General features: G+C 37.4%; 1 protein-coding gene and 1 long non-coding RNA gene across 14 annotated transcripts in view; one reads left to right on the forward strand and one right to left on the reverse strand.

Annotated features, from left to right (window-relative positions):
* Positions 1 to 24,916, forward strand: part of MRTFB (myocardin related transcription factor B) — a 63,826-nt gene that overhangs the window by 32,654 nt on the left and 6,256 nt on the right. For 10 of the 12 annotated variants that reach the window (XM_054080280.1, XM_054080281.1, XM_054080289.1 and 7 more), the window contains 13 exons: positions 3,011 to 3,076; positions 4,850 to 4,905; positions 5,443 to 5,518; positions 6,558 to 6,719; positions 7,104 to 7,288; positions 11,159 to 11,299; positions 12,791 to 13,038; positions 14,758 to 14,911; positions 17,083 to 18,108; positions 19,393 to 19,548; positions 22,301 to 22,459; positions 22,756 to 22,893; positions 23,815 to 23,875. In XM_054080280.1, the coding sequence (XP_053936255.1) occupies positions 3,011 to 3,076; positions 4,850 to 4,905; positions 5,443 to 5,518; positions 6,558 to 6,719; positions 7,104 to 7,288; positions 11,159 to 11,299; positions 12,791 to 13,038; positions 14,758 to 14,911; positions 17,083 to 18,108; positions 19,393 to 19,548; positions 22,301 to 22,459; positions 22,756 to 22,893; positions 23,815 to 23,875 (2,628 nt within the window). The remainder of the gene's footprint in view (positions 1 to 3,010; positions 3,077 to 4,849; positions 4,906 to 5,442; positions 5,519 to 6,557; positions 6,720 to 7,103; positions 7,289 to 11,158; positions 11,300 to 12,790; positions 13,039 to 14,757; positions 14,912 to 17,082; positions 18,109 to 19,392; positions 19,549 to 22,300; positions 22,460 to 22,755; positions 22,894 to 23,814; positions 23,876 to 24,916) is intronic. The other 2 variants (XM_054080285.1, XM_054080284.1) reach the window with 2 other exon arrangements.
* The window catches only part of LOC128853699 (uncharacterized), a 51,054-nt gene that overhangs the window by 10,487 nt on the left and 15,651 nt on the right, over positions 1 to 24,916 (reverse strand). For both annotated transcript variants that reach the window (XR_008452392.1, XR_008452391.1), the window contains one exon: positions 814 to 892. This is a non-coding gene — a long non-coding RNA (uncharacterized LOC128853699). The remainder of the gene's footprint in view (positions 1 to 813; positions 893 to 24,916) is intronic.

Below are 24,916 nucleotides of genomic sequence, written 5' to 3' on the forward strand. Positions count from 1 at the left end.
GACCTGTCACGGCCATGGCCCAGCAGTATTCATTCAGGATCTGACAGAAACCGCAACAGCCACAAGCACAGGTAACACATCCACTGGGGGATGTTGTGACAGTGTTGATGTTTCCCTGGTGCAGGGCGGTGCATGAGCCTGATGTCAGAGGAAGGCACAGTCTTTGCCCCTTTCTAGCACAGACAGGGAACTCCCATCTCGCTCAACAAGTCAATACCAGGGCACACAGTGTTCAAAGTGTCTCCCTCTTCGGACACATGTGCTATGTTCCTGACGCTTCCATTTTACTAGTGCATTTGCAAGAGGGTTCAAAACAGGACCTTGATACAGAAACTTCGGCATGCTTTTGGGGGGGGGGGTTGTTAGCGGGGTGGTTGGTTGGGTTGAGTTTTTCCAAGAGACATTTCAGCAGCTGAAAGTACCTCAGACAGACTCTTTTTAAAGTATACTTTAGAGGAATATAGCAGAATGAGTGCTAGAAGTGTTGAGGTAGTTATTTAGCTTACTTGCATTGGCAAAGTGCAGTGCGAGGCCTTTTTTACTTCCTACAAACTTCCCAATGTGTTTAGACCGTCCAGACCAACCATAAGACCTAGCAGTGAGCGTTGTTTGTCTTGGTGTAGTGGAACACCAAATGGTCCTTTCATATGACAGGTAAAGAGCCTTGGTCTGAGAGGCACGTCAATATCTGGATCTGGGAAACCCAGATCTCAAATAATATATTTCTGATGAAACTCTGCCCTTTTACATGTAATTGATCCACTGTGTCCCAGGTGATGGAATTGAAAGAAATACTAATTCTGATTTACTTACTGTGTCTGACGACATATACCAGCTGTGCCGTGGACATAACTGATGTTGGAGCAGGTAATTTTTCTTGTAGACCTTGAGCCTGAAAGAAAGAGACATACATTTAAGACTGACTTGTAACTAGGCAAAAAATTTGGCAGACATATTTGCAGTGCCTTTAATGTACCAAAAAAGCCCAGTTTAAACATGGTGTACATTTGGAGCAAATGAAGTCCAGAGCAGGATGTGCTTTTCAACCGTTTCCATGATTTCCTAGTTGTGCAAAAGGAAGCATAGTTTGAGCAAAGAACAGAAGAAAGTCAAGTTTTGATCTACTCAAGACCACAAATATTGGGTCTGAAATACAGTAGTCTTGCTATGCTGTTTATAAATGTACTGTCACATAATTTGGGTGGGTAAAATTTACTTAATATTTTTCAAGGGATTGTCCATTTGGTTTTAAGAACTGTAGAATTATTAAGGATGGAAAAGAACTCTTAAGATCAACAGTTCCAAGTGTCAGCCCAACACCATTGTGCCTACTATACTGTGTCCCAAAGTGCCACATATGCATGCTTTCTGAACACCTTCAGGGATGGTGACTCCACCACTTCCCTGGGCAGCCTGTTCCAATGCTTCACCACTCTTTCATCCATTGACTTTCCATCAATTTACATTTTACTGTTGTTGCTTTTGCCTTTTCCAGTTTCTGTCCTTTGTAATACTGTGTAACAATACTGTAAAGTCTGAACAGAACTGCCGCACCACAGCCCTGAAATGCTTGTATTTAAATTCTCCATGTTTGTGTGACACAAGAAAATAATTTCCTTGTTTTTAGGACTCGCTATTCCTGGTTATAATGCTTTAGCCAGAAGAGTATCCTTCCTGCACTGTAGAACAGGAAATAAGCCAGTTCCTTCTAAATTCAGAAAACAACAAACTTTGTCCTTAGTCTAATTTATTAAGAATTACATTCATTTTGATGTTTTTGGACAATGCATTAGTTTGTTTTGCTTCCTTGGGAAATACAATGGGAACAGCATGTCATAATCATACGCCCAGGGAACAATTAACGAATGTAAATATTACATCTTTAATATATTTCTTTCTTGGTCAAGCATCTTAACTATCTCTTGTTCAAAAGATGAAATTTCACATTAATGGCTATATGTGTCTAAGAAATAATGCAGCACTATGATAAATCCATACAGAAATAAGGAGAAGGGAACAACAGAAGAAAAAAACAACTACTTTTTTACTTTTTTTTTTCTGGGAACATTTACAAAAATGCCCTAATCTTTGCAAGTACAAGGCATTTCTGTCTATGCTCTCCCTCAGGTTTCATGTACTTCCTGGTACAGTATTTTTTGCCACATTGTTTATTATTCACAGCAACAATAAGATGCAAACCTTTGTCCATTTTATTAAACATAACAAAACATAAGTTACCTCTGAAACTGTGAACATTTTCCAAATTTGACAGTACTGGATTTATTTGGCCCTTGAAATAATTATGATGACACATATCTCAATCAGGAAAACACTATTTTCTGATGTTCAGAGAAAGGATAAGGGTGTTTCTGATAGTATCGCTTTTTTATTGCTCTTGGGTAAGAGAGGCAAAATCTGCCTCCTCTTCAGTTTCTTGTGTTTCAATCAGATTTATCTAAATATACAATAGCCTTTTCTATTTAAAAAAAATCTTAAGGAAAAAACATCAAACAAACAGAGCTGTTCTTTTAAAATGTTCTGTGCACATAGTTTCAATTACATCATAGTGCAGTCATGTTAAGATTGATTTAAGACATACAAGAAGGCTACATAATCACTATGTGTTGCAGTTTCTAGTATAAGCTCTTTATACCTCACTATGTTTTCTTGAATCTGTTCTCTCAGAGTAATGTCACATGGGGAGTTAAAAAATGCCTAGATTTAGATGTACAGGGAAAGCAAATGTATGTAAGAAATACAGTCCCTTTACCAGATGTGACCAGAAAGCAGCAAACTCCAATAGAACTAGGGACTGGAAGCAATTGTTCCAAAGTGTGTTCAGAGCAACTGATGCTTAATGACAGGTGTCTTGAAGGCTACCGTTAGGTCTGAATACACGTAGAAAAAGTATTTCCAAAGTTGAAATGCTTGATTTCTTTTGAATGGACTTCTGTCCTCTCAGAGGGCTGGTATGCTCACACCTGAGTGGCTGGTTGTTTTCTTTTGTCAGTACTTCAGCTGAGGCTACAGCAGAGACGGACGCGAGAACAGCTGGTGGACCAGGGCATCATGCCACGTAAGACATGTTACTTCTTGTAATTTGTATTGCTATACTGTATTAATGATGAGCTGAATATACAATATTCAATACAATAATGACGGTAAACATTTCTGAAAACACTTATGGGATCATTCTGGTAATCTAAATGAGCGTGAAGTAAATTCACCAGGCGTGCCTAATGTTTCAGTTAAAGTAGCCATTGTGATGAAAACACAAGGATTTGCACACATAGTCCAATTCTCCTTTTATTTTCTCTCTTTGAATTATGACTGGACATCAGTAATGAAGCCAGCAGTCTTTAAAGAGCAGGATGGCAAGGGCTGCCAAACAAAAACAAAGGACATAGACACTGACTCTTGTGCCAACAGACGTGTCTCCTGTGTCAAACCTTGCACGACAGTGGCTGTAATGTTACAGGCCGTGAGGCAGTGGAGTTGGCTAGGCATCACACATTGGATTGTGTGCCCTAATGTAGAAGCTTCTGTGCCTTGGCCTTTCATTCTGACTTGTTTTATGCAACTGTACTTTGTTGCAAGAGTCTGTTTTCGATGGTTGTTTCAGCAGCAGTATTTATAACTAAAATCAATTTAGGAATCACAAAAAGGTCCTCCTGAATAGAGATATTTAGTGGCCTAGAATTCCACAGGAGTTGCCTCCTTCCTTAGAGATGTTTTGTTGTTCCTCCACTTGGGTTCCCAATGACTCCATTAATTGTTTAGTATAACATCTTCTGACTTGTTTTGGAGATCAGCCTGGGCTTAGAATGAGGGGTGCGCAGAAAATATTGAGAATCCCTAAGTGGACAGCGTGGGATGAGACTGAGCTCGAGATAATAGGTCCAAGTTGTTAAAAGATTAAACTCTGAAAAGTGTTTTTTCTTAAAACAAACAAGCCCCCCAGCCATTGACAACATATCAAAATTAAGTTATTATAAATAGCCCAGTCTACACTGGTGAATTCTTGCTTGAAAGCACAGTATCTTAAAGCTAATCTGTTCTTGAAGGTTTCTGAGTATGCAGCAGACTTCAGATTGCTTTGCTAAAGCAACTTCACCTTACTGGGCCTATAGCACCAGTTATCTTCAGGAATGGAATATCTGTTTCTTTTTGAGTGAAACCTGGGGAAAACACTTCTAAGCTGTCAAAAAGTGTTAAAGATTTTGGTTTGCAGTATCTTATTTCTGCCAAAAGTGTGGCAAATAAGATGGATCGTGTCAGCTGCCATTTCACTTCCTTTCAACAGTCCAGTTTAGATGAAGCATTCTACAGTTCATATTATTTCTAGTTGAATAGTGGGTTTTAGTCTTTGTGGGCTATTTAGTAGCTAACCATAATTCTGTTTTCTAATATAAACATTTGAGTCTTCTGCAAATCTTTTTTAAAAATCAGCACAAATAGTTCTTGAGGGACTGTCCAGTTTTCTGTGGTAACAGCAAGTATGAGGTATAGACAGATTTTAATTATAGCGGAATAAATAAATCAATATTTTGGCATTCTGAACCTTACCTCATAAAATATATTCTGTGAAACAGTATTGGTAAATAGAAATAGTGAAAAAATTAACTGTTGCATGGTAATATCTGTTAAAATCAAATGTTCCAACTGTTTGTACAGGAATGTTGATCATCTCCATTAAATATAAGTAAATATAACTATTGTGAGTCAAATGTAAGCCCAATCAGATGCAAACATGACTCTGAGGTGGTGTTATACACCCATTCAAACATACTGATCAGGGTATTTCTTCTGAAAATCACTTCTCAATTTAACTCTTACTCTCCCTCCACAGCTTTGAAAAGTCCAGCTGCATTCCATGAGCAGATAAAGAGTCTGGAGCGAGCCAGGGTAAAGCACTTTGTGGAAACTTGTTATTAACATCTGGAAATGGATAGTCAGTTGCATGCGATACTAAATTCTCTGAGTACATGAAAAAATTATTACCATTTCAGTAATAACATGTACTTTTATGTTGGAAGAATCTATTAAAACAAAATATGCATGTCAGATCCAAGAGGAACTTTCTTAATTTTTCGCAGACCAAGGTGGGATGATAAACTTATGGTCAATACTTAATACTCGGATAAATTACACTTGTGCAATATTCCTGTAGCAAATTTATACTATAGTGATTTTGTGTGGTGGTATGCAATCAGATCCAGAAACATTCCCAACTTGTTTGGGGAGACAGAAATTCATTAGCTCTGCTTAACTGATAGAAAAACAGAACAAACCAAACCAAATCCCTTTACTGCCCATGTTCTAACAGTGATATCCACCTATCTGAACGCAACTGCAAATATTGACTGGACATCAGCAATTTATCAAACTACTTGGATTTTCCTAGTCAACATTAGTTAATGCTATTCCCTCATTTCTTTAAAGACTGAAAATTTTTTGAAGCACAAGATTCGCAGCAGGCCAGACCGGTCTGAGCTGGTCAGAATGCACATCCTTGAAGGTACGTACCCAGCTGCACTTACCTCGTTAGCTGCTATTAGAGGGAACTTCTGTCATGCACTTAGTTTTCTGACTAAATTAGGCTTTGATAAGAATTATTTCTAAAGGTTTACTCGCTCTATTTCTCTGCTCCTACAATGCCTGTGGTGATCTGTATTATAAATCTGTATAATAATAGTTCCATTTAAGGCAGTGGAAGTATTCTCGAATGTGTATTTGTTTGCAACAGCATATTGCTTTAATTCTATAACGGTAATTATACTATGGTGTAGGTACATGTACTGTATATATTGCTTCAATTTCTACTCATATCCTAAAATAACCCGACAGCCTTGTACTTCCCCCCTCCAATCAATCTTTAATAAACTTGCCTTTTATCTTGTCTTATTGTTGTCCTGTTGCTTGGGTCATTAACAGTCTTTTAATGAATGGGGCTGTATTACTGTATTTCACCATAATCCAAGTCAATTTGATAGCCATTAGTTTTCCAAATATGTGTTTGGTTGCTAAACACAGACAGGAGTCTCCACATTGATAGATTGCATCCATATTGACAGGCTATCATCTCCATACTTTCTTTGAAATACGATTTTGAAAACTGACATTTATGCTAGAAGCTATTTTCAAAGGTAAGATTTTAAGGTATTTGTCAAGAGAGAATCAAAAAATGAATGGAATAATTAAACCTTTACCAGTGTTCACCCTGGTAAACCATTAGAGCAGCAAATGCTGTCTTCGGATTATAATGAGTGTTTTTTATTTTCTATTCCCCGCTTTATTGTTGGACATGATAAAAATGTTTACCAAAAAGTATTAATGCTGTTAAAAAAAAGAGCTTATTTTTATAGAAAAACATGATCACAGGGATGAACAACATCTACTCATATAATCTTATTTTTGCTTATTAGTTTGAGAATTTTTAGAATAGTTGCCTGCTTTGGCTAGAAGTGGAATGGTTATTGCAAAGGCAAGACAATGTTATTTGTCATGAAGTTGGAGAAAAGACGCAACAAAATATTTAAATTAATATCTCTTTTTAGAGACCTTTGCGGAGCCTTCACTACAAGCCACTCAGATGAAACTGAAGAGAGCTCGGTTGGCAGATGATCTGAATGAGAAAATTGCTCAGAGGCCTGGCCCTATGGAACTTGTAGAAAAAAATATTCTTCCTGTAGACTCCAGTGTTAAAGAAGCTATTATAGGCAAGTAGAAGTCCCACTGCTTCTATTTGTTATCTGTATAGCATTGTGGAATATAATAATTTAATACTTGTGGGTAAAGTTCATGAGAAGTTATTACAAAATACTCAAACATGTGACCATTAGTCTGTTACAGGTGTCTGTGTGCACTCCACGTATGTTGAACGTACCTTTTAATCTCTTACTAAAACAACTTGTGCTGTGCACTTAGTTTTAACTATCGATTCCTTGAATATGATTTAATATGGCTATCACTACATTAAAAACACAATAAATACTTGGGTACCATATGCCTAGACTGTGCTGAAAACTGATCCGTTTTCCAGCAGTTAACTAATTCTGCCACTAATGTCTAAATTTAATCTGTTTACTTTGTAAACATTCTAGCAGTTGGACAAGAGAATTATCCTCAAGCTTTGGATGATTATTCATTTGACGAAGACAGCAGTGATGCTTTATCACCAGATCAGCCAGCCAGCCAAGAATCCCAGGGTTCAGCAGCTTCCCCTGGTGAGCCAAAACCAAGTGACTCACCATCACCAACAACACCAAATGCTACTACATCAACACAGGTACAGATTTTGAATGCTGAAACAAAATCTTCACGGTACATTCTCTGGTCTGTAAACGGGGCATGTTTTCACATGTAATTAATATATTTGCTGTCGCAAAGGAGTGTCTGGGACTCCCATTTTCTGATTGGGAGTGTGTAGACTAGAACCCTGACTTAGCTGTTGGCAATGATGAAATTCCCATAGACTGCAGTAAAGCCATAAATTCACTGAAATTCACTATGGCCTGTGAAGATCTACAGCTTTTCCAGAAGTCACTTGAAAGGTCATATCCATGGTTTACTCCATCTGTTATTGATTACTTAATGTCTGTCCTCATTCTGGGCAAGGTCTTACAGACCTTGAACTCGTTTAGGTCTTGAACTCGTTTAGAATTATACTTCACTGAAACAACAGTTGAAGTCAATGCCAGTATCTCCAAAAAAGTCTGTAAAAAATACAGCTTCCCACATAATTTAAATGTTCTCTCCTATAGTTTTAAAATATAGCCTAAGGAATATATGAGAAATGAAAGAAATGAAAATAACCTTTATGTTGAAGTTTTTAGTATTTTCTCCAGTTACTTAACAAAGAATGGAATGTAACTAAGTCTGCCACGGCACATAAAATGTTGTCTTTATAGTAGAGCATTTAAACGCATGAGGATTTAAAGAACAGTGTATTTGAATGAAAACCCTTGACTGTTTTCACAGAGCTACAAAAATAAGAAGAATTCTCTCTCAAACTCACAACAATTTAGTTTAGTGATCAAAATGGACAGTAACATTGCCTGCCCTCTCTTTAATCACATTATAAATGAGCCATTGTAAAGTAATTTGCCAAAACAGTACTGAAACAAACATCATGTGCTACAAATACATTTTTTATCTTGTTAGCTACTGAAAACATGGGGATTTATGTATAATCATACAGCTACCTGGATGCTTTCTAGAATACCTTGTACAGTGCCTGCTTCACAGGTCTTTATCTTTACCTTTGAGTTATTATGTACATTTATTGTTAATGAGATATATGTACTTATTTAAAGGTAACTATGTTTAGCTTACGTAGATTGTTCACTATGTTTTGTCATACCTCAGCTAGTAATTTTAAACTCATAACCGTTAACTAGCCCAGTTAAAAGAAGGGGCGAGTTAAGGAGGATTTTTTTTGAAAGTTACTAACTTTACCATTTTAAAGAGTATTTTTGTGCTGTCATTATGGACCTCGTTTTCATAGCCTTTAAAGAGTGGGTAAACAGTGTGTTTGGAGTCAAGTTATTTGTTTGGATTCAAGAAGGATCAGAATGATGAGTAGTAAAAGATTATGTAATGAATTTTCAAACGTTGCAAATGCTTTTCAGATGGGATTTTAGGAAAACAAAATGTAAGGAACAGTGAAAATCATGAGACCATTAGCATTCTCCTGTGCTTTATGGTAATATTGTACATGATACTTCAATTCAAAGACAGACTAAGTGCTTTTTTAAATGCTACTGTTATAACTAGAATAAGCCTTTTAAACTTCATAGCAACAGGAGTGCAATATGTTGGAATACAGCGTCCAGAACCCTTTTCTAAAGAGTAAGTCCCCTGCCAATTCTTATGCAAGTCCAGTGAATAACAGATACTGTGTGGATATCGGATGCTTTCCAGAACAAACACTTAGAAAGTTGGATATAAAAATAGAGGCATTTATATCTTTAGCCTGCCACCATAAACTGACACAACCCCAAGACAGGCACATGTGCAATGTTTCAGAGACTAGGCATGGGATACTAAATCTTCCAGTTTAATAAGCAGTATCAGGAGCTTTTCCTATGAATGGCTGCACTACAGAAGGATTAAAACCTTTATAGAGTTTAGAAAGGTTACAGCAAGCTAGCTATAACTGCCTGTTGGTCAGGGACTGCTGGAGACACAGCAAAACGTATCAAAGAAATGCAAAGATAGAAAGGAAAATTATTATAATTTATTTGTAAACAAATTTGGAGAGTTCAGTGTAACTGCCATCCCAGAAATACAAAAGAACCAGGACATCAAGTTACAATGTGCACCAAATCTTTTTAGGAAACTCATTTAAGGCCTTTGTGGTACAATTTCATGGAAGAATAGTAGAGCACAAGAAAATGAATTGGGGAGAAGTACCTGTCTCACTGAATTAGAATGCAAAATTTTAGAATGTATTCTGAAGAAAAAGGACATTTACTGATACAAATATAAGGGAAATGGATGGGCTTTTATTAAGGGAATATTGTACCAGGTGATCTAATTACTTTCACAAACAACAGAAATGCAACTGATCTCATCTGTCTGGATTTAGTATTCTAGCATATTAAATGCTTGCAGAACCGGAGAAGATGATGATAAGCAGAGATAAGACAGAAGGAAATACTGTGTTGAAAGGAAGCTGGTAATTGAGTTGATTTGGGGAGTGTCTGGTTTCATGTCACCATGCACAACCTCGACATAAGAATGGATCACCTAGCAAAAGTTGGAAGGCATAGTCAGCACAAAGTTGGACTGTTGTTATGCAGAGAAAACTGGGAGGTTTGGCCTTTAGGAGAGAAATGGAGTTCTAATAGAATGGAATAGTTCTTAAAAAGATAAAAAACACAACCTGTCCTTCCCGTGAAAAAGAAATGGCTCAAGAGAAAACTGAGGAGAAAGACAGCTGGCGTGCAGCAGGCAGCAGTGAAGTGACTAACTATGTACTTTCTCTGTAAACCTGCAAATGTGTCAGAGGAGGTATTTGAGTGGAAGTGTTGATACCACTGTAAGGATCCAGTGAGAGACCCCGTATGAAATATCCTATACATGTTTCCAGTTACTTATATCCAAGAAAAGATTAATGAAAACTGTAACAAACAGGAAAGGATGATCAGAGAATGAAATATCTTATTTTTGAGAAAATAAGTTAATTTGTGTAGCTAGAAACACAAGGGCTGAGATCTAGAAAAACAAGTGGTGTTTATGTGCAGAGTCTATATCCCATCAGAGGGATACTTACTAGAGAAAGAAATAGGTTTTAAATCAAAACAATTTCAGAACAGAAGAAATTGATATGACAAAGTTAATCTCCGTGATCTTTGTTTATTATGGAGGAACACTGGGGAATTTTATTCTAGGTGTAGTGGTGCCAAGAAAAGAATAAGAAAATTCCTAAGCCTATATAGGCTTGAGGAAAAGATAAGATGTATGATATTTGTTGCAGGAAGAGAACAAACTCGGTAGGCTACTGGCTTGTACCTACATAGTAATGTAATTGTGCTGGTGGTCGAATACAGAAGAAATGCACCTCCTGGCACAGTCAGAGGTCTGGTTGCCAGGAAAGTACTCTAGGAAGTTGTCTTTTCAAAATGCACCTGCTCTGCTGCTGCGTGATCATTCTGAAACAAGAAGTTTGTTTTCCTACGTTGACATTTGACCTTCATGAGAGAGAGGCTTTTATGATGGTTTGGGTGGCAAGATTCTTATTGTGTGCAGAGGATTCTGAAGAAGATTTAAGAAAAATGTTAATGGTGGAAAAATATTTATTGTGCTATACTATAAAAATTAGTATTAAAATCAGTTACCGTTTTGCTTTGGTGAAGCTAGAAGTAAGTCCTGTATTAGTAAAAATCAATTTAGGGTATATTTAGATGCAAACTAAGAAGTCAGGGTATGAAAAAAGTTGATCTTATTAGATGTATTCAAAGTGTGCCAAAATACAGCTTTATAGAATACTTGTAGACATGTACACGAAAAAGTCCTGTTTTCGCCATTCCTCCTAAAAGTAATTTGTGAATTTGACACAATAGTAAATTGTCTTAACCTTTTCACATTTTTTTGATTATCCAGACAATGGATGTTTTTAATGTTTCTCTTTTTCCTTATATTTTTTTAATACTAGTATCCACCTTTAACCTCTCCAGTTCCCGAATTTCTCAAAACTCCCTCTACAATTGAACAGCACGTTACACGTTCTACTACTACAACCACCCTGACCACAAATACTTTATCTGCAGCAAAGCCTGGGCCAACGTTAGTAAAGGTAGGTGTCTGTGTAATAGTGGCATCTGAGGACTGTTCTTAATCTGTGTCCTTTTCCAGTGCTATATTTAATGAAAAAATACACGAGTAATGTTATCACGCCTGTGACTAACAACAACTCTTATTAGTGTTCAGGAGAACATACTAGGTTGCTGACTGAAAGCTTCTGTATACTAAGATAGCCATAAATGCTTGTAGGGACTGGCTTGTTATTTCAAGAGGTCCTTACAGTACAGTTGACAAAAGTTTTCAAGCAGAATTACACGTTACATTGTTATGAAAGTTTTTTAAGAAATAGGGACAATGTATTTTTGCAAGATTGTATTTCTGCTTTCTATTGGTGAATTAATCTTTCCTTATCTAGTTTTGCATGGTGAATAATTTCATAGGAACAGAGGCAGCCACATTCATAGTCTACCTGTAACCAAACTGGTGAATGGCATTTCTCCTTTTCTGCAACTGTTTTCTTAGTTCATGTATTGTATCAGCAGAACACACTGTGTGAGAGAAGTTACTGTATCCTTGTATTTGAACACCAGAAGAACATACTCAATCCGCTTTTCTGCACTGACCTAGCCAGCACCATGGAAAACTTTTTCAAGTACAGTTACAGAGGGGGTTGTGTTCGAAGATGTCCAGAATATTTCAGTTCAGTGATTTTGCCAAAGGTCTTCAGCTGTGTAATGATTATATGTACATAGACAACTACCTAACCACATGAAATTAATTCTCTGTTAAATTTACAAGGACAACCTCTGATAGTCAATTTCTAGTATAAATTTGGCTATATCCAGTGAAATCACTGGACTTGTACCAGCTTACTTAATGTAGGACCTTAATAACAAATTCAGATATCCCCCAAACCAGGCTATCTTTGTAATATATGTGCATGGATCAACACAGGATTTCTGCTCTGATACCTTCTGTATGACTAGGTAATTGCCTTCAACTTTTCACTCAAAGTAATTGCAAAGGGCTTGTAAAGGAAGAGAGTTTTACCATATGTGCAGGTACTGCTAATAAGCGTGCTGCTGAAAGCCTCATAAGAGTAATCCTGTAATTTACAGGACTGTCCATGTTTTTAAGCTAGACCTGTAAGTACTTCTAACCTGCAGGTGTTTACAGATGGAGTTTAAGATACTAGCTTTGACTTGTACAAAGTGCTAAGTGGCTTTGAACTTATCCGTAAGAGAAGAATGCCTCTCTGCAATGACAGCTCATGGCTAGCAGAATCCCTTAGGTTCATTCGTGCCTTCATCATAAACTGTGATTTGATGACTACTACTGGTGCACACTATAAGCCTGCAGGAGTACATTAACTTTTCAAGGATGGTAGGTGATCCTTTTGAGCACATTTGCAGGCATAACTGTATTCGGCAACCCTTTGCAGTAAACGCTTTATTTTTATCCTCTATGCTCTATCTTTGCACCTTGCATAACTGCTTGTAAATGGCTATCTGTTACAGTTTCAATCTTTTCCATCCATAAACAGCAAAGCCACCCAAAGAACCCAAATGATAAGCATCGGAGCAAGAAATGTAAAGAACCTAAACCAAGAGTGAAAAAATTGAAGTATCATCAATATATTCCACCTGATCAGAAAGGTGAGAAAAATGAGCCACAGATGGACTCCAACTATGCTCGTCTGCTACAACAGCAGCAACTGTTTTTGCAGCTGCAGATCCTGAGCCAACAGCAACAACACTACAACTACCAGACAATTCTACCTGCACCACTGAAGTATGTGAAGCATTGTTTGTGTCCTTTAAAAAAAAGATCAGTTAAAAACTTAGTGCTTTAGAAGTACATGTGTTTTGTAAATGTTAAGAGGCGCTGGAACCCAAGAAAACTTAAATGGCAGTATGCATCACTGTGGGTATTATTTGCCACATTTAACAAGGTGATGAGGTGGTTCTCTTGTTAAAAAACTCTTGAAGTCTGGTAAGCTTTTCAGAGGTCCTAGTTATTTTTGTGACATGGCAACAGAACCACCTACCTGTCAGATGCATTTTTTCTGACCAGATGCATATTTGAAACTCAAAAGCATTTATGTGAAAGCAAGAAAGTTTTGACACCGTATTTGCTCAAATATGACATAGATAGGCAGAGCAGAAGAGAAGCTTACAGACACAGCTTACAGTGGCTTTTACAAAGACACGTACTATTGTGTGTCTTTATTGTCTTTTTGCATTAGATTCACAGACTACATTTTTGCAGTTTACAAATAAGAAGAATCAGTCATCTTAAATTAGGTAAAACTTGTTTATCGCCTCATCTCTAGTGCTTATATGAGTTCCTCATCAATGTTGATCTTCAGCACTTTTAACAGTGAGAAGTATACTTTCTGATTTCAAAGCCAGGTTGGATGGGGCTTGGGCAGCCTGATTTAGTGGGATGTCCCTGCCCTTGGCAGGGGGGTTGGAACTACATGATCTTTAAGGTCCCTTCCAACCCTAACTATACTATGATTCGATTATTTATACACAGAAACAGCCAGAAAAATATTTGAAGAGTTGCCAGTACTGTACAGCAGAATGAGAAGCTGACTGTGTGCAGGGTTTCATTCTTACCATGTCAGACCAATCTTTTCCTAGAAGTGCTTATAGTGTAACATGCCACCGTCACACAACCCTGAATTTAAATGACTTTCAACTGTTTGGGGTTATTTTGTTTTGGGTTTTTTGTTGTTGTTGTTGTTTTTTAATGAGTTTTCACTGAGTTATTTTTCCTCAGCAAGTGAGGCTAGAAAAGTTAAAGATACCATCTGTGGTTATATTTATAATTACCATGTATCCTAACATTTGGACTAGAGATGTTTCTGCCTGCTTACCCACGCTTCTTATGTTCCATTTACTGACATTTCAGAAACATTTCTTCATAAATCAGTTGAACAAAATAAGAGCTTACTTGTGGTATCTAGTGTAAAATGGCATTTTTAAATTTTTGCAATTATTTTGAGATCCATGTTTGAGATTCTTCTTATGAGTACAGCTGATAAAAATGCATCATCTTCAGAGTTAACTGCCTTCACATTGTCCTTACATTGAACATTGGACATGTATGTATGTAGGGTTGATACACAGAGTTCAACATGGTGGGGGTTCTTACTGATGTCAAAAGTAACTAGTTGCTCTAGCTGATGATTAATTTGTATAAACTGATTCTGCAGTCCACAGTATCCTTCAGGGATACTATGACAATAATTAAAACTATGAAGCATAAATCAGTACACTTAAATGAAGAGAAAATAACAGAGTAGTGTGTTGACACATATTTTCCTCTCTGTGCTGATTTACTAAAATTATTTAATGGTAACGTCTTATGTTAACTATATTCTTTTAAAAGTAATATTTGTAAATTAACTTGGATAGATACTGGATTCAGAATCACAGCTTCCTGATTGAGAACATACTATAATTAGCATTGATGTTATTGTCCCCTTTTTCTTATCACTCAAAGGCCACTGAATGACAAACAGACTAACAACGGGAACACACCACTGAATACTTTGAATAACAGTACACCAACATCAGCCGCCAGCTCCCCAAGGCAGAACAGTAGTCTTCCCAGCCGGAAACCAGGACCTCTACCTTCAAGCTTGGATGACTTGAAGGTAAAACATTGGAAGGATTTGTCCATTCCTGTGCATCACTATAGGCCATAACCTGCAAAGTGTTATTGTAAAGAATAAGCCCAGATATTATTCACCAATGGAAACCGTACTTTTTACTGTTTTGAATAAGGTTGCCTGAGTTTTCATACACAACTCTTACAGACTAAATATTTGTTTTGATTTAGCCTCCTCGCATGCATGTGTTCTAGAAATGACATTTTTTTCCCAAAGAATTAGAAGAGGCACAATAATTTCAGACAAATTGTATGGGTGCATAATTTGATACCTTGGGTAAACTCTGAGATGCCCTTTGTGTGAAATTTTATCCCAAGTAGATTTAAACGCTAGAACAGTCATTTCCTTATAACAGTTTTGGTATGTAAATAACAAAGTTTAGTTAAGCAGTATAAATTAAGAGATGACCTAATAGTAAAATGTTCAGAGAGGTCATTGCTACAAAGCCAACAGAGAAAACGCACTAGTAAAAGAGAAGAGAAAATACAAAATCTTACCAGAGTTCAACACGTCATCTGAAAACAAACTCTAAATTTTATAAAAGCTTCTTGAAGTTGTAAATAACTGTGTGAAGTCTATTTAAACTGTAATATGAAGGCATTGCATAGGATTTTCTTCCTTCAGAAATACATTATTGGGAATCAATACTGTGAGGGACCTAATGGAAATGAGTCTGAAGAAGCTTGAAGGGGTTTAGATGCAGATTTGTTTAATAGCAACTACATGAATGTACCAAACCCTGGGCAGACAAGTACGGACATCTAGTGGGCAGTTCATTCATTTCTCCCTTCCTTTACCGAGGTGTTGGGTTTCTGAGAAATGGGAGTGATCATTTTTTTAGACTTGAAGGTATACGAAAGGGGTTGCACGATCAGATTCTCAAGACAGTAATGTATGGTCATCAGATAAAGCCTTTAAAGATTTTAAAATACAATTCCAGCAATAGTGTTTGATAAAGGCTTTTCAAAATTTAAGTCATTAACTATTAACTTTTAAAGATATTTAAGTTACTATCTGAATTTGTTCTTTGCAGTGACTAAAAGCCGTTCACTTACACATTTCTGAATAATGAACTGCCATTCCTGCTAATGTGGTAACAGTAGCATAACCCATACTTGGAAACTTGCTGGTGGTGGTTTTAACACTGGATCATCTAAATCAGTTCTGATTAAGAATTCAGAAATGCATTGTTGAAACCTGGAAAAATTGGAATGCACTCTGAAGCAAGTGTAGAGGATACCAAGCTGGGGGAAACAGCTGATAATCATTGTTATGTAGACAGTTATTTCACATGGCATTGCTGTGCTTCTTAGAGACGTTATGCAAATGAGTGGCTGTTACTTCTAATCATTTCCAAAACATGAAGACCTGTAATTTAAAATTATAGACTGGCACTGAAATATTAGTTAAGTCACTACCTTTTATTCTTTTAGAGCTTGTTCTAACTTATATATAGCCTGAATGCGCTATAATTAGATGTAGTGTATGAATACCATAAACAGAAGCCATTCATAATTGGTGTTTTGAAGCACAGAATTAATCTACGCTCAACGCATTTGTACTTCACTTTGTAAGCCTACTGGAAAACTGATAAAATTTTTCTATGAGAAATAAGATTAATTTTCACTGCTTATACATTTTTTATGTAAAAGAAACCCAGATGGCACATAGCTGTAACTGTTCAGTTGCTAATTAGAGAGAGCCTTTTGTGTTCGATGTCTACTGAGGTCTACTGAATCATCCAACCGACCTGATAAAATTTCTCAGAAATAGACCTGTCTTGATAGTGCAACAAAGGGGCCCAGTGTACTAGCATTCAGTGTTGTACTGCTGCCATCACGGGCAGGTTTGCTTCAGAAGTTTTTAGTCCAGAACTGGAGCTGTACATTCATTTTCCCATTTTGAATATTTATGAAAAATGAGCATAACACCGCTACTATTCATTGTACAATTACTAAGGCTTGGGCCACTGAAACAGTGAAGGTAAGGAGCAGGTCATGGAAATGTTCTGACAGATCACAGTCACTGTCAGAACCCAGAGGCAAAATAACTAATGAATATGCTGAAAAATAACTTTTCTTACTAAGATGTAGTAAGATAGAACATATAGAAGTAAATTTTAATATATTTTACTATTGTGCTGTATTTTATTTCAGGTAGCGGAGCTTAAAATGGAGTTGAAATTAAGGGGATTGCCAGTGTCTGGTACAAAAACAGACCTTATTGAACGTCTGAAACCCTATCAAGATCTTAATAACAATGGGGTTGCTGCTAGTAGCGCTGTTACAGTAACCACTTCTGCAGGGGCCACAGGTAACACTGGGGAAGTGACTGTGGCATTTCCTGTTTCAACACTAAATAAACCAGCAGCTAATACAATATCCAGCTTTCCTTCAGAAAAGACATCTACTGGACCTGGCTGCAAAGTAGTAAATACTGAAAACATTAGCTCTCCTTTGCCTGTATCTCCCTCTCCCTCAGAACAATCCAGCCTAAGCACAGACGATGCCAGTATGGCAGATACTTTCACAGAAATCATGACCATGATGTCACCATCCCAGTTCTTAAGTACTTCACCGCTAAGAGCAAATATGAGTGATGACAATCAGAATCGAAGCAGTGGAAGCGCCTCAACCATGGAGTTTGATGTAGCAGAAAAGGACCGCAAGCTTCAAGAAAAAGAAAAACAGATTGAAGAGCTGAAAAGGAAACTGGAACAAGAGCAAAAACTTGTGGAAGTATTGAAAATGCAACTTGAGGTTGAAAAACGGGGACAACAGCAACAGGCTCAGGCCTCTGGTAATTCGGCTGCTTCGGAACAGAAGCAATTGAATGCTGCTGTCAAAGATGAAAATGCTCTTATTGACTGCTCTAGTACAAGTCCATCTGCGCCTGTAGCCAGTCATTCTTTAGGACAAACGGTGTATACTAGCAGTCAGAATCCAGCTGCCAAAAAGGCAGTTGTTATCAAGCAGGAGATACCCGTGGCCAAAGCTGAAGGTCAGAATGCCATTTCTCAATTCTATGTTAATACACAGAGGCAGCCACAAACTGCAGTTGTTGCTCAACCTCCAGCTTTATTAACTACCCAAGGAACTGCACAGCTGCTCCTTCCGCTGTCTATCCAGGGACCGAATTCTACTACTGCAGTGCAGCTACCAGTTGGAAACATAAAGTTGCAGGTAAGGGTGTTTTTATTTTTCGTCATGTAAACAGTATGTCACTGTTTGCATAATGCAGTATAAATAGGTAAATGTGCTGCTTGTAACATTAACTTAAAAATCAGGCTTAGCCTATATCTGCTTTAGGGAAAAGAGTAGAAGAGCCAGTCTCTATAACGTCTTCTAGTGCTTTGCAACTTTTGTTCCCAAAAATACCTTCCTGCAAAGTCTTACCATGTACTGCCTCTGTGCACAGTTGGTTTGGTTTGTATCACCATATACCACCATTTTGGCAACTCCAAATTGTAACAGAGACCTACAAACTCAATACTTTATTTTGAGTGACACCTGTTCACAAAACATGTGCTTGAGCTTCCTTGTGTGGTGATGGCTCATCATATTTAAAAATGTGAATGCTGGGTTGTAGAACTCCAGTGGAGTTAAAAGAAGAAACCATGGTTACTTAAATATTATTTTTAGGCTCATTATAGGCAGTATCACAGAGGACAAATGCAGCATAAGCCAAGATAGGTTAGAAGTGAAGAGGTATAAGAATAATCTGACCAAGTTGAAACAGTTTAAGCTGTTGGCTTAAGGTAGAAATAAGCATATACTGCCCAGTGGCATTATTGGGACACAGCTATATGAAATCCCCTGCCCCATTATTGTGCCAGGTATTCTTTCAGCTCCAGAGTGTACTTAGCTGTTGTAGGCCTATGCTTCAGTGCTAGCCTGGGTGTCATCATGTTTCGCAATACCTATGAGGGTTGTAAAGTTCTGATGCGGATGGGCCCCACAGTCCGTAGTGCAAGAGCTGTTCCTGGAAGCTACGTGCCCAGAACGATCTTTGTCTAAATCATTCTAAAATCCTAACTACAAGCTAAAATTTTCTTTCCTGAGGTTAGACACGCTTCTGGCCTTTCAGTGGCCATTGAAAACTACTATGATCCTCTTAAAAACAACCTTTTGCATGAATCATCAGTTCTGTCTTTCTGGTTACCCAAACCCAGGTTCTGATAATCCTTTCTTACTGGTTATGCTCTCTCTCATCGTTTTCTCTGCACTCTACTGGACCATCTCCAGTTTATCTTTCTTAAACTCTGTTGACAAAATAACCACCACCTTTTAGCTGGGAATTCATCAGTAACAAACAGAGTAAAAATTCTGTTTCCTAGACACAGTTCACGCTCACCCATCCCAGAATATGTGCTATTACTATCCTGAGTAATCTATACAATAGAATTTTACATGATGCAATTTACAGTCAGATACAAATAATGGAAATATTTTATCTTCATCCTTCAGGCTCAATCACAGGCTGGAATACAGACCCCATCACAAATACCTGCTCCTGTTTCTTCCTCTGGCCTGGTCCAGACAGCACCTCAGATGCATACTCCACAATCAAAACCAAATACCATCACGCAGCATGCACTTGGTCAGACCCAACAAATCAGAAAGGTTTGTGGATAGCAGTAAGCATTACAATAAGTACTTGTGTAATCTAATTCTAGGTAGCGCTTTTAGATTTTTTTGTGTGTCATCTGCGTCATATATAAATGATCTAGTCATGTAACATCTCCATGCGACATTTTTCTGTGATACAGTGGGCTACTAACTCCTTCTCTTTCCAGAATTTTGGCCCGTGCAGGACTTTATTTTTCAGTTGCAAATAAATACTTAAGGCTGAAGAATTTTCCTCTTAAAAGGCATGCTTTTGGCACCACTCTTACTATGTTCTTCCTCATGCTTGGCACAAGTGGTATACCAAGCATTCGAGGCAGTTTCTCTTATTTGCCACTGGCTCAAACTGGAAGATTCTTGTAGACAATTCCCCATCAGCTGTGGTTTCAAAGATTTGTTCTTTTATAGGAGTCACTTTTAGTTTTCCTACTTTCCCTGTTGATTTCATGCTCAATGAAAGTTATGGACTTTGATACTGACAATAGCAATTCCAGTGAGTGAAAAATCCCACCATACCTATGATACATCTCTTCCTGAGGAATGAGGGAATAATTCAGAGAGAGAGCCTTCTCTTCCTCTCTAGCCAAAACAATCAGCTCATATCTCCCATTCCAGAACAAATATTCATCAGCACTGGGTGCACAGCTATGACTGCCAATCCAGTCGCATTCATATGGTAACTGGTATCAACCCATTAGCACTAGTCATCACAAAAGAAAAGGCTTTTCTCCTCCTTTGAAACTCTTCCAGGCTGAGGTCTATTATTACTCAGAGATTGAGTTTGGGCTTTTATTGCTTCCTTATCAGTGCTATCAACTCTAAGGCTCCTAACACTTCAGAGAACAATGTTTTTCAGCCTGCACCAAGAGAAGAATAAGTCGGGAACAGCTGAAATTTCAAAGGGTAATTTGTACAGTAGGTTATGTAACTGTTTAAAAATATCTCAGCCTTTAAAGTTTATAATTCAGTTTACTAAAATGCATCATAAAACCTGTGCTCTGATGTGATTCAGGGCTTCTACCTATGCAGTGTCCTCCAGTCTGCTTCTGCTAAGGCTCTTGTTCCAGATAAGAATTTATCTTAGAAGATGTATGATTATGCTCTGCTATTCTCTAGACAGCTGGGTAATAAAGGGGAAAACAACCAAATGAGCATCATCTCTCTTCGGACTGCTTGTTCAACCTGTTTAATTTCATTAACATTGAGGTTACCCTAAAGAAGTCAAAACTGACATAAATATCCAAAAAGCAGACTAGTGGTTTGCTTCCTTTGCCGTCTAAAAGTTCCTTGAAATGATTGCAGGAGATAACCAAGGATTGTACCCTTTGGTCTTTCCCTCTGTTCAGATCAGTTGTCATGGAGACCACATAGTTCCCTGCGGACTTTAGTCTGCATCTCGCTGTCCTGGAGCTGAACAACCTGCTATCCTAGCTGGTTTTCTCACACATCTACTGTCAGCTTTTACAGGAAACTAAAGAGCACAACTGCACTGATTTTTACATCAGAATGTAAAATACTGATGTGATATGATAGATCAGGACAGTCTTCATGCATTCAGCATTAGATCTACCTGTCTGCTGTTCACATTTCATTAGGCTTAGATATTTCATCAGGCAAACTGGGCTAATGAACTGAGCCGAGTAATGCTACTTATTATTATAATGCTTTTTAGAGAAGCTACTCTGAACCGGTTTCATCCATCTAGACTTTCTCAGGTAGCTCCGATTCTTATGCAAACCAGCTAATTATTCCATTTCTATTCTCCTACACACTTGAGGTGTCTCTTCACATTTCAGCTACCACTTGGCCCTTGTTCTTCAATTCATTCAGTAATAAGGAGACATCTCCATGTCCATTCACCTTAGTGGTAGACAGCTGGAAAGTACAACAGTTTTCACACAGATGATCCAGGTGGTTAACAAAAACTGTACTAAGCCCTCTTACACCAGACTTAATTTGGTATTCAGACTGTACTCCACAAAACTTATCCTAGCTTTATTGCCATCCTTGATCAAAGATTTGTCACACCTTTTTCATAAGGGTATCTGGGAGCGATACTGAATTTAAAAGAACGCTCATAGCTCCTCTTCCTCTCTCTTTATGAGAAGTAGGATACTTCTTGGAATCATTTGCAATGACTGCATGGACTATCAGCTGAAGAAATAAAAAGTTTTTATACCAGTAACCAAATTTACAGTTTACACCCAGGTTCATCAATTATATCTTTTGCCTCTACTTCACTGTTCATCAACATCTGTAGTTAAAAGAAACTTGGCACAAACCAATCCGTTCTATCTTAAAACAGGCAGCATAGGACAGGTGTGGATACATCTATATGAGCTTGCATCAGGCCAGAAATAAATTCATTTTATGGAGTGTCCAGTAGGTGGGGGGGATCGTGCACACTGTACTAAACTAATCCATATTCTTCTGAATGTATTTCGGAAAAATTATATCATATTTTCTCATGCTCCCTGCAAAATTGTGGGAAAATATTTTTAGTTATCAGTGATGAATGAAAGCTGCGACAGCAGAAAGTTTCTTTCAAAGAGTAATTGTTCTAGATTTACAAGTTATTCCACTGAAGGGAAAAGTCGATACAAATAACATACCCTTAATAGGGAATTTAAGCAAGCATTTGTTTTTTTTAAAAGTCTTAATCTTTTATTAGTGACATTTACTCAATGTTACTAATGTAAAAGAAAATCAAACCATCACAAACTAAGACTGATACAATAATCCTTTACAGGTTTTTCCACCTACCACATCAAATGCAGTATTTTCCTATCAGACTGCACCAGTTACAACACCTTCACAGACTTTTATTAATAAAACATCAAACTCTAACATTCACACTGGTGGCAGTCCGGTTCCGTTGGTGCAGAACGGACCTGCTACTCCTAGTAAGGTAAGATCAGCCCAACAATGTTCCATAAAGTTCATTTTTGTATTATCATTCTTAAATAACGTGACTGTGTACATACTGTAGTTCACTCAAGGAGGAAGAATGTTTTGTAGAGTTTAATAATGCATATATGTATTTATGCATGCGTAAGAAAGTATTCTTTTATCCCTCTGATTACCTATGTTATTGTTATTTGTAAATATGTAGATTGGTACAACTAAATAGGATACTCTTGAACTTGGTACATCTTGAATTCACTAGAATGTATTGTCCAGTCATTATTTTGTTATTTCACACAGCCTGGCTCTCCATCACAAGCACAACCTTTTATTGTACAACAATCTCTCTTCAACAACACAGTATCCAAGACAAAAGATCCTCCTCGTTATGAAGAGGCCATAAAACAGACCCGCAATATTCAGACATCGCATCGTGAGGTAGTTATTTTCTCCTGTTTAGTCTTTTTCTTTAGAGTTATCAAAGTCATTGCTTATTTTAGTTTTTTGTTTGGCATCAATATTTTCTAACTTACCCTGCTAATATTTTCCTAATTGTGTTTAACTAAAGAACTCCTGTTTCATGACACGAGTGTGTCTTACAGTATCCAGCTGGTGATAGATAATTGGGATAATGCACACAGGTCTTCGTACAGGACTTTATCACTACCAGTTAGCGAGGTACCTCCCCACTGGCCTCTTTTCGGGAGCTAGATCTCCTGATGACAAATCACTTCCCATCTCCAGAATATACCAAATATTTTGAAACACTGTTTTAGCTTTGAGACCGCCATAAAAGTCTCCACTTTTCCTAGACCATTTTTGAAATAAGGGGTTTGTGGGGGTTTTTGGTACCTTTTGCTTATGGATCAGATATTCAGGAGATGGCCATTTAAAACAGATAAACGGTTCACAAAAGCTTCCCCCTCTGTTAAAAAAAGAAAAGAAAATGAATATACAAATCGGAATTAAAAACCTGTATCCAACAAAATGCATCTCACATGATGGCTGTTTGCAGGATGTCTCTGAGAAAGCTGTTCGCGGTGCACCCTCGAAGTCCTACAGTTCTGCCAGATACTTATCCTGGTACAGAACAGGGCTGGTAATTCCATTTCTTGTCCCTTGTTTTCTGCACCTGTCTTCTAGGTCGCCTTCATGAAAACGTCATCTTGCTTTTCAGATTTTTTTCCCTATTTCTTTGTACTGAGACTGGACATAGGGATTACCAATGTCTCTCCAAGATACTTCTGTTTTCTAGATTGATAGTTTTGGTTTAGTCTTAATCATAGGTTAGTACTTATGTACTATTGAGAGGCGAAAGTACCACCTGAAAAAGAATAACCCTTTTCTCATGCACTACAGATTTCCAGTGCGCACAGTCAGCAGATGGATGATCTTTTTGATATACTCATCAAGAGTGGAGGTAAGCTAATTGACATCTGCATGATGCAGTGCTGTAAAATCTGTTAATAAAAACTCAGTGCTATAATCAAAGGAAAGAATTCCTCCAAGGAGAGAAGGTAGAAGCTGTCCAGCCTGGATGAAACTAGTATTTCTGAAAGTATGCAATTATCTATTAAAGAAAACATTGACCAAAACACATACAGTCAACCTGTTGTAGAACTTCTCTGTTGTAAATTAGCCCAGGCAGACCTTTGCCGTAATCCACGCAGCATTCAAATGATTAAAATAACACCTTTGGTTAGCACTGAAGTATTTCACCAAAACTGGAAAAGTTGAGCAAGTTCATATCATGTATATTGAAATTATACAAAAAATAGAATTAGCTAAGAGCGAAAGCATGTTGATAATAAAATTTCCTGAAGTATAGCCCTGTATTATCAACTCTAAACATCAAAAAAGAATTACAGGAAAAAGTATGTGTGAACTAGATAGAGACATTAATTAATAACAACTTTCTGTGTCTAAAATAGGGGAACTATCAGAAAGGAACTGAAATAACTAAAGCAATATGCAAAGTAGCTTTGCGGTAAAAGGAGGCAGCTTTCGGGTGTCATGAGTCTTTGTAGGCTAAGAAGCCATTATAACACTGGGAAATGTTCTGGTGCAAAGCAATTCAAGTAACTTAATGTTTTGTACTGTTGTCATATAAGGATCTTGACAGCAGTGAATGTCAGGATATAAGTGACTGGTTGTAGGGTATTAGAAGATTTTAGCAATATTGTAAACATCAAAGTATTTTCTCATTTTCAAAGACTTTGCAAAGTCAGCTGAAGAAAATAGAGTAGACAGTAACAGACTGAGATAAGTGACCTGTGCAATCAACAACTCAAGCTAAATAAAAAAATGCTTGCAGTACTTTTATTAAAATATTGCATGGGTTGTTAGAAGAACTTCTACCTCTGGAACAGAGGATGTAGGAAACATTGGTGTGCTTACTTAAATATTTGCTTTGAGTGCTACATTACTAAACCCATTTGATCTTAAAGGTAACAACTGCTTC

The sequence above is a fragment of the Cuculus canorus genome, chromosome 15 (assembly GCF_017976375.1).
Source record: "Cuculus canorus isolate bCucCan1 chromosome 15, bCucCan1.pri, whole genome shotgun sequence".
NCBI classification, from domain to species: domain Eukaryota; kingdom Metazoa; phylum Chordata; class Aves; order Cuculiformes; family Cuculidae; genus Cuculus; species Cuculus canorus.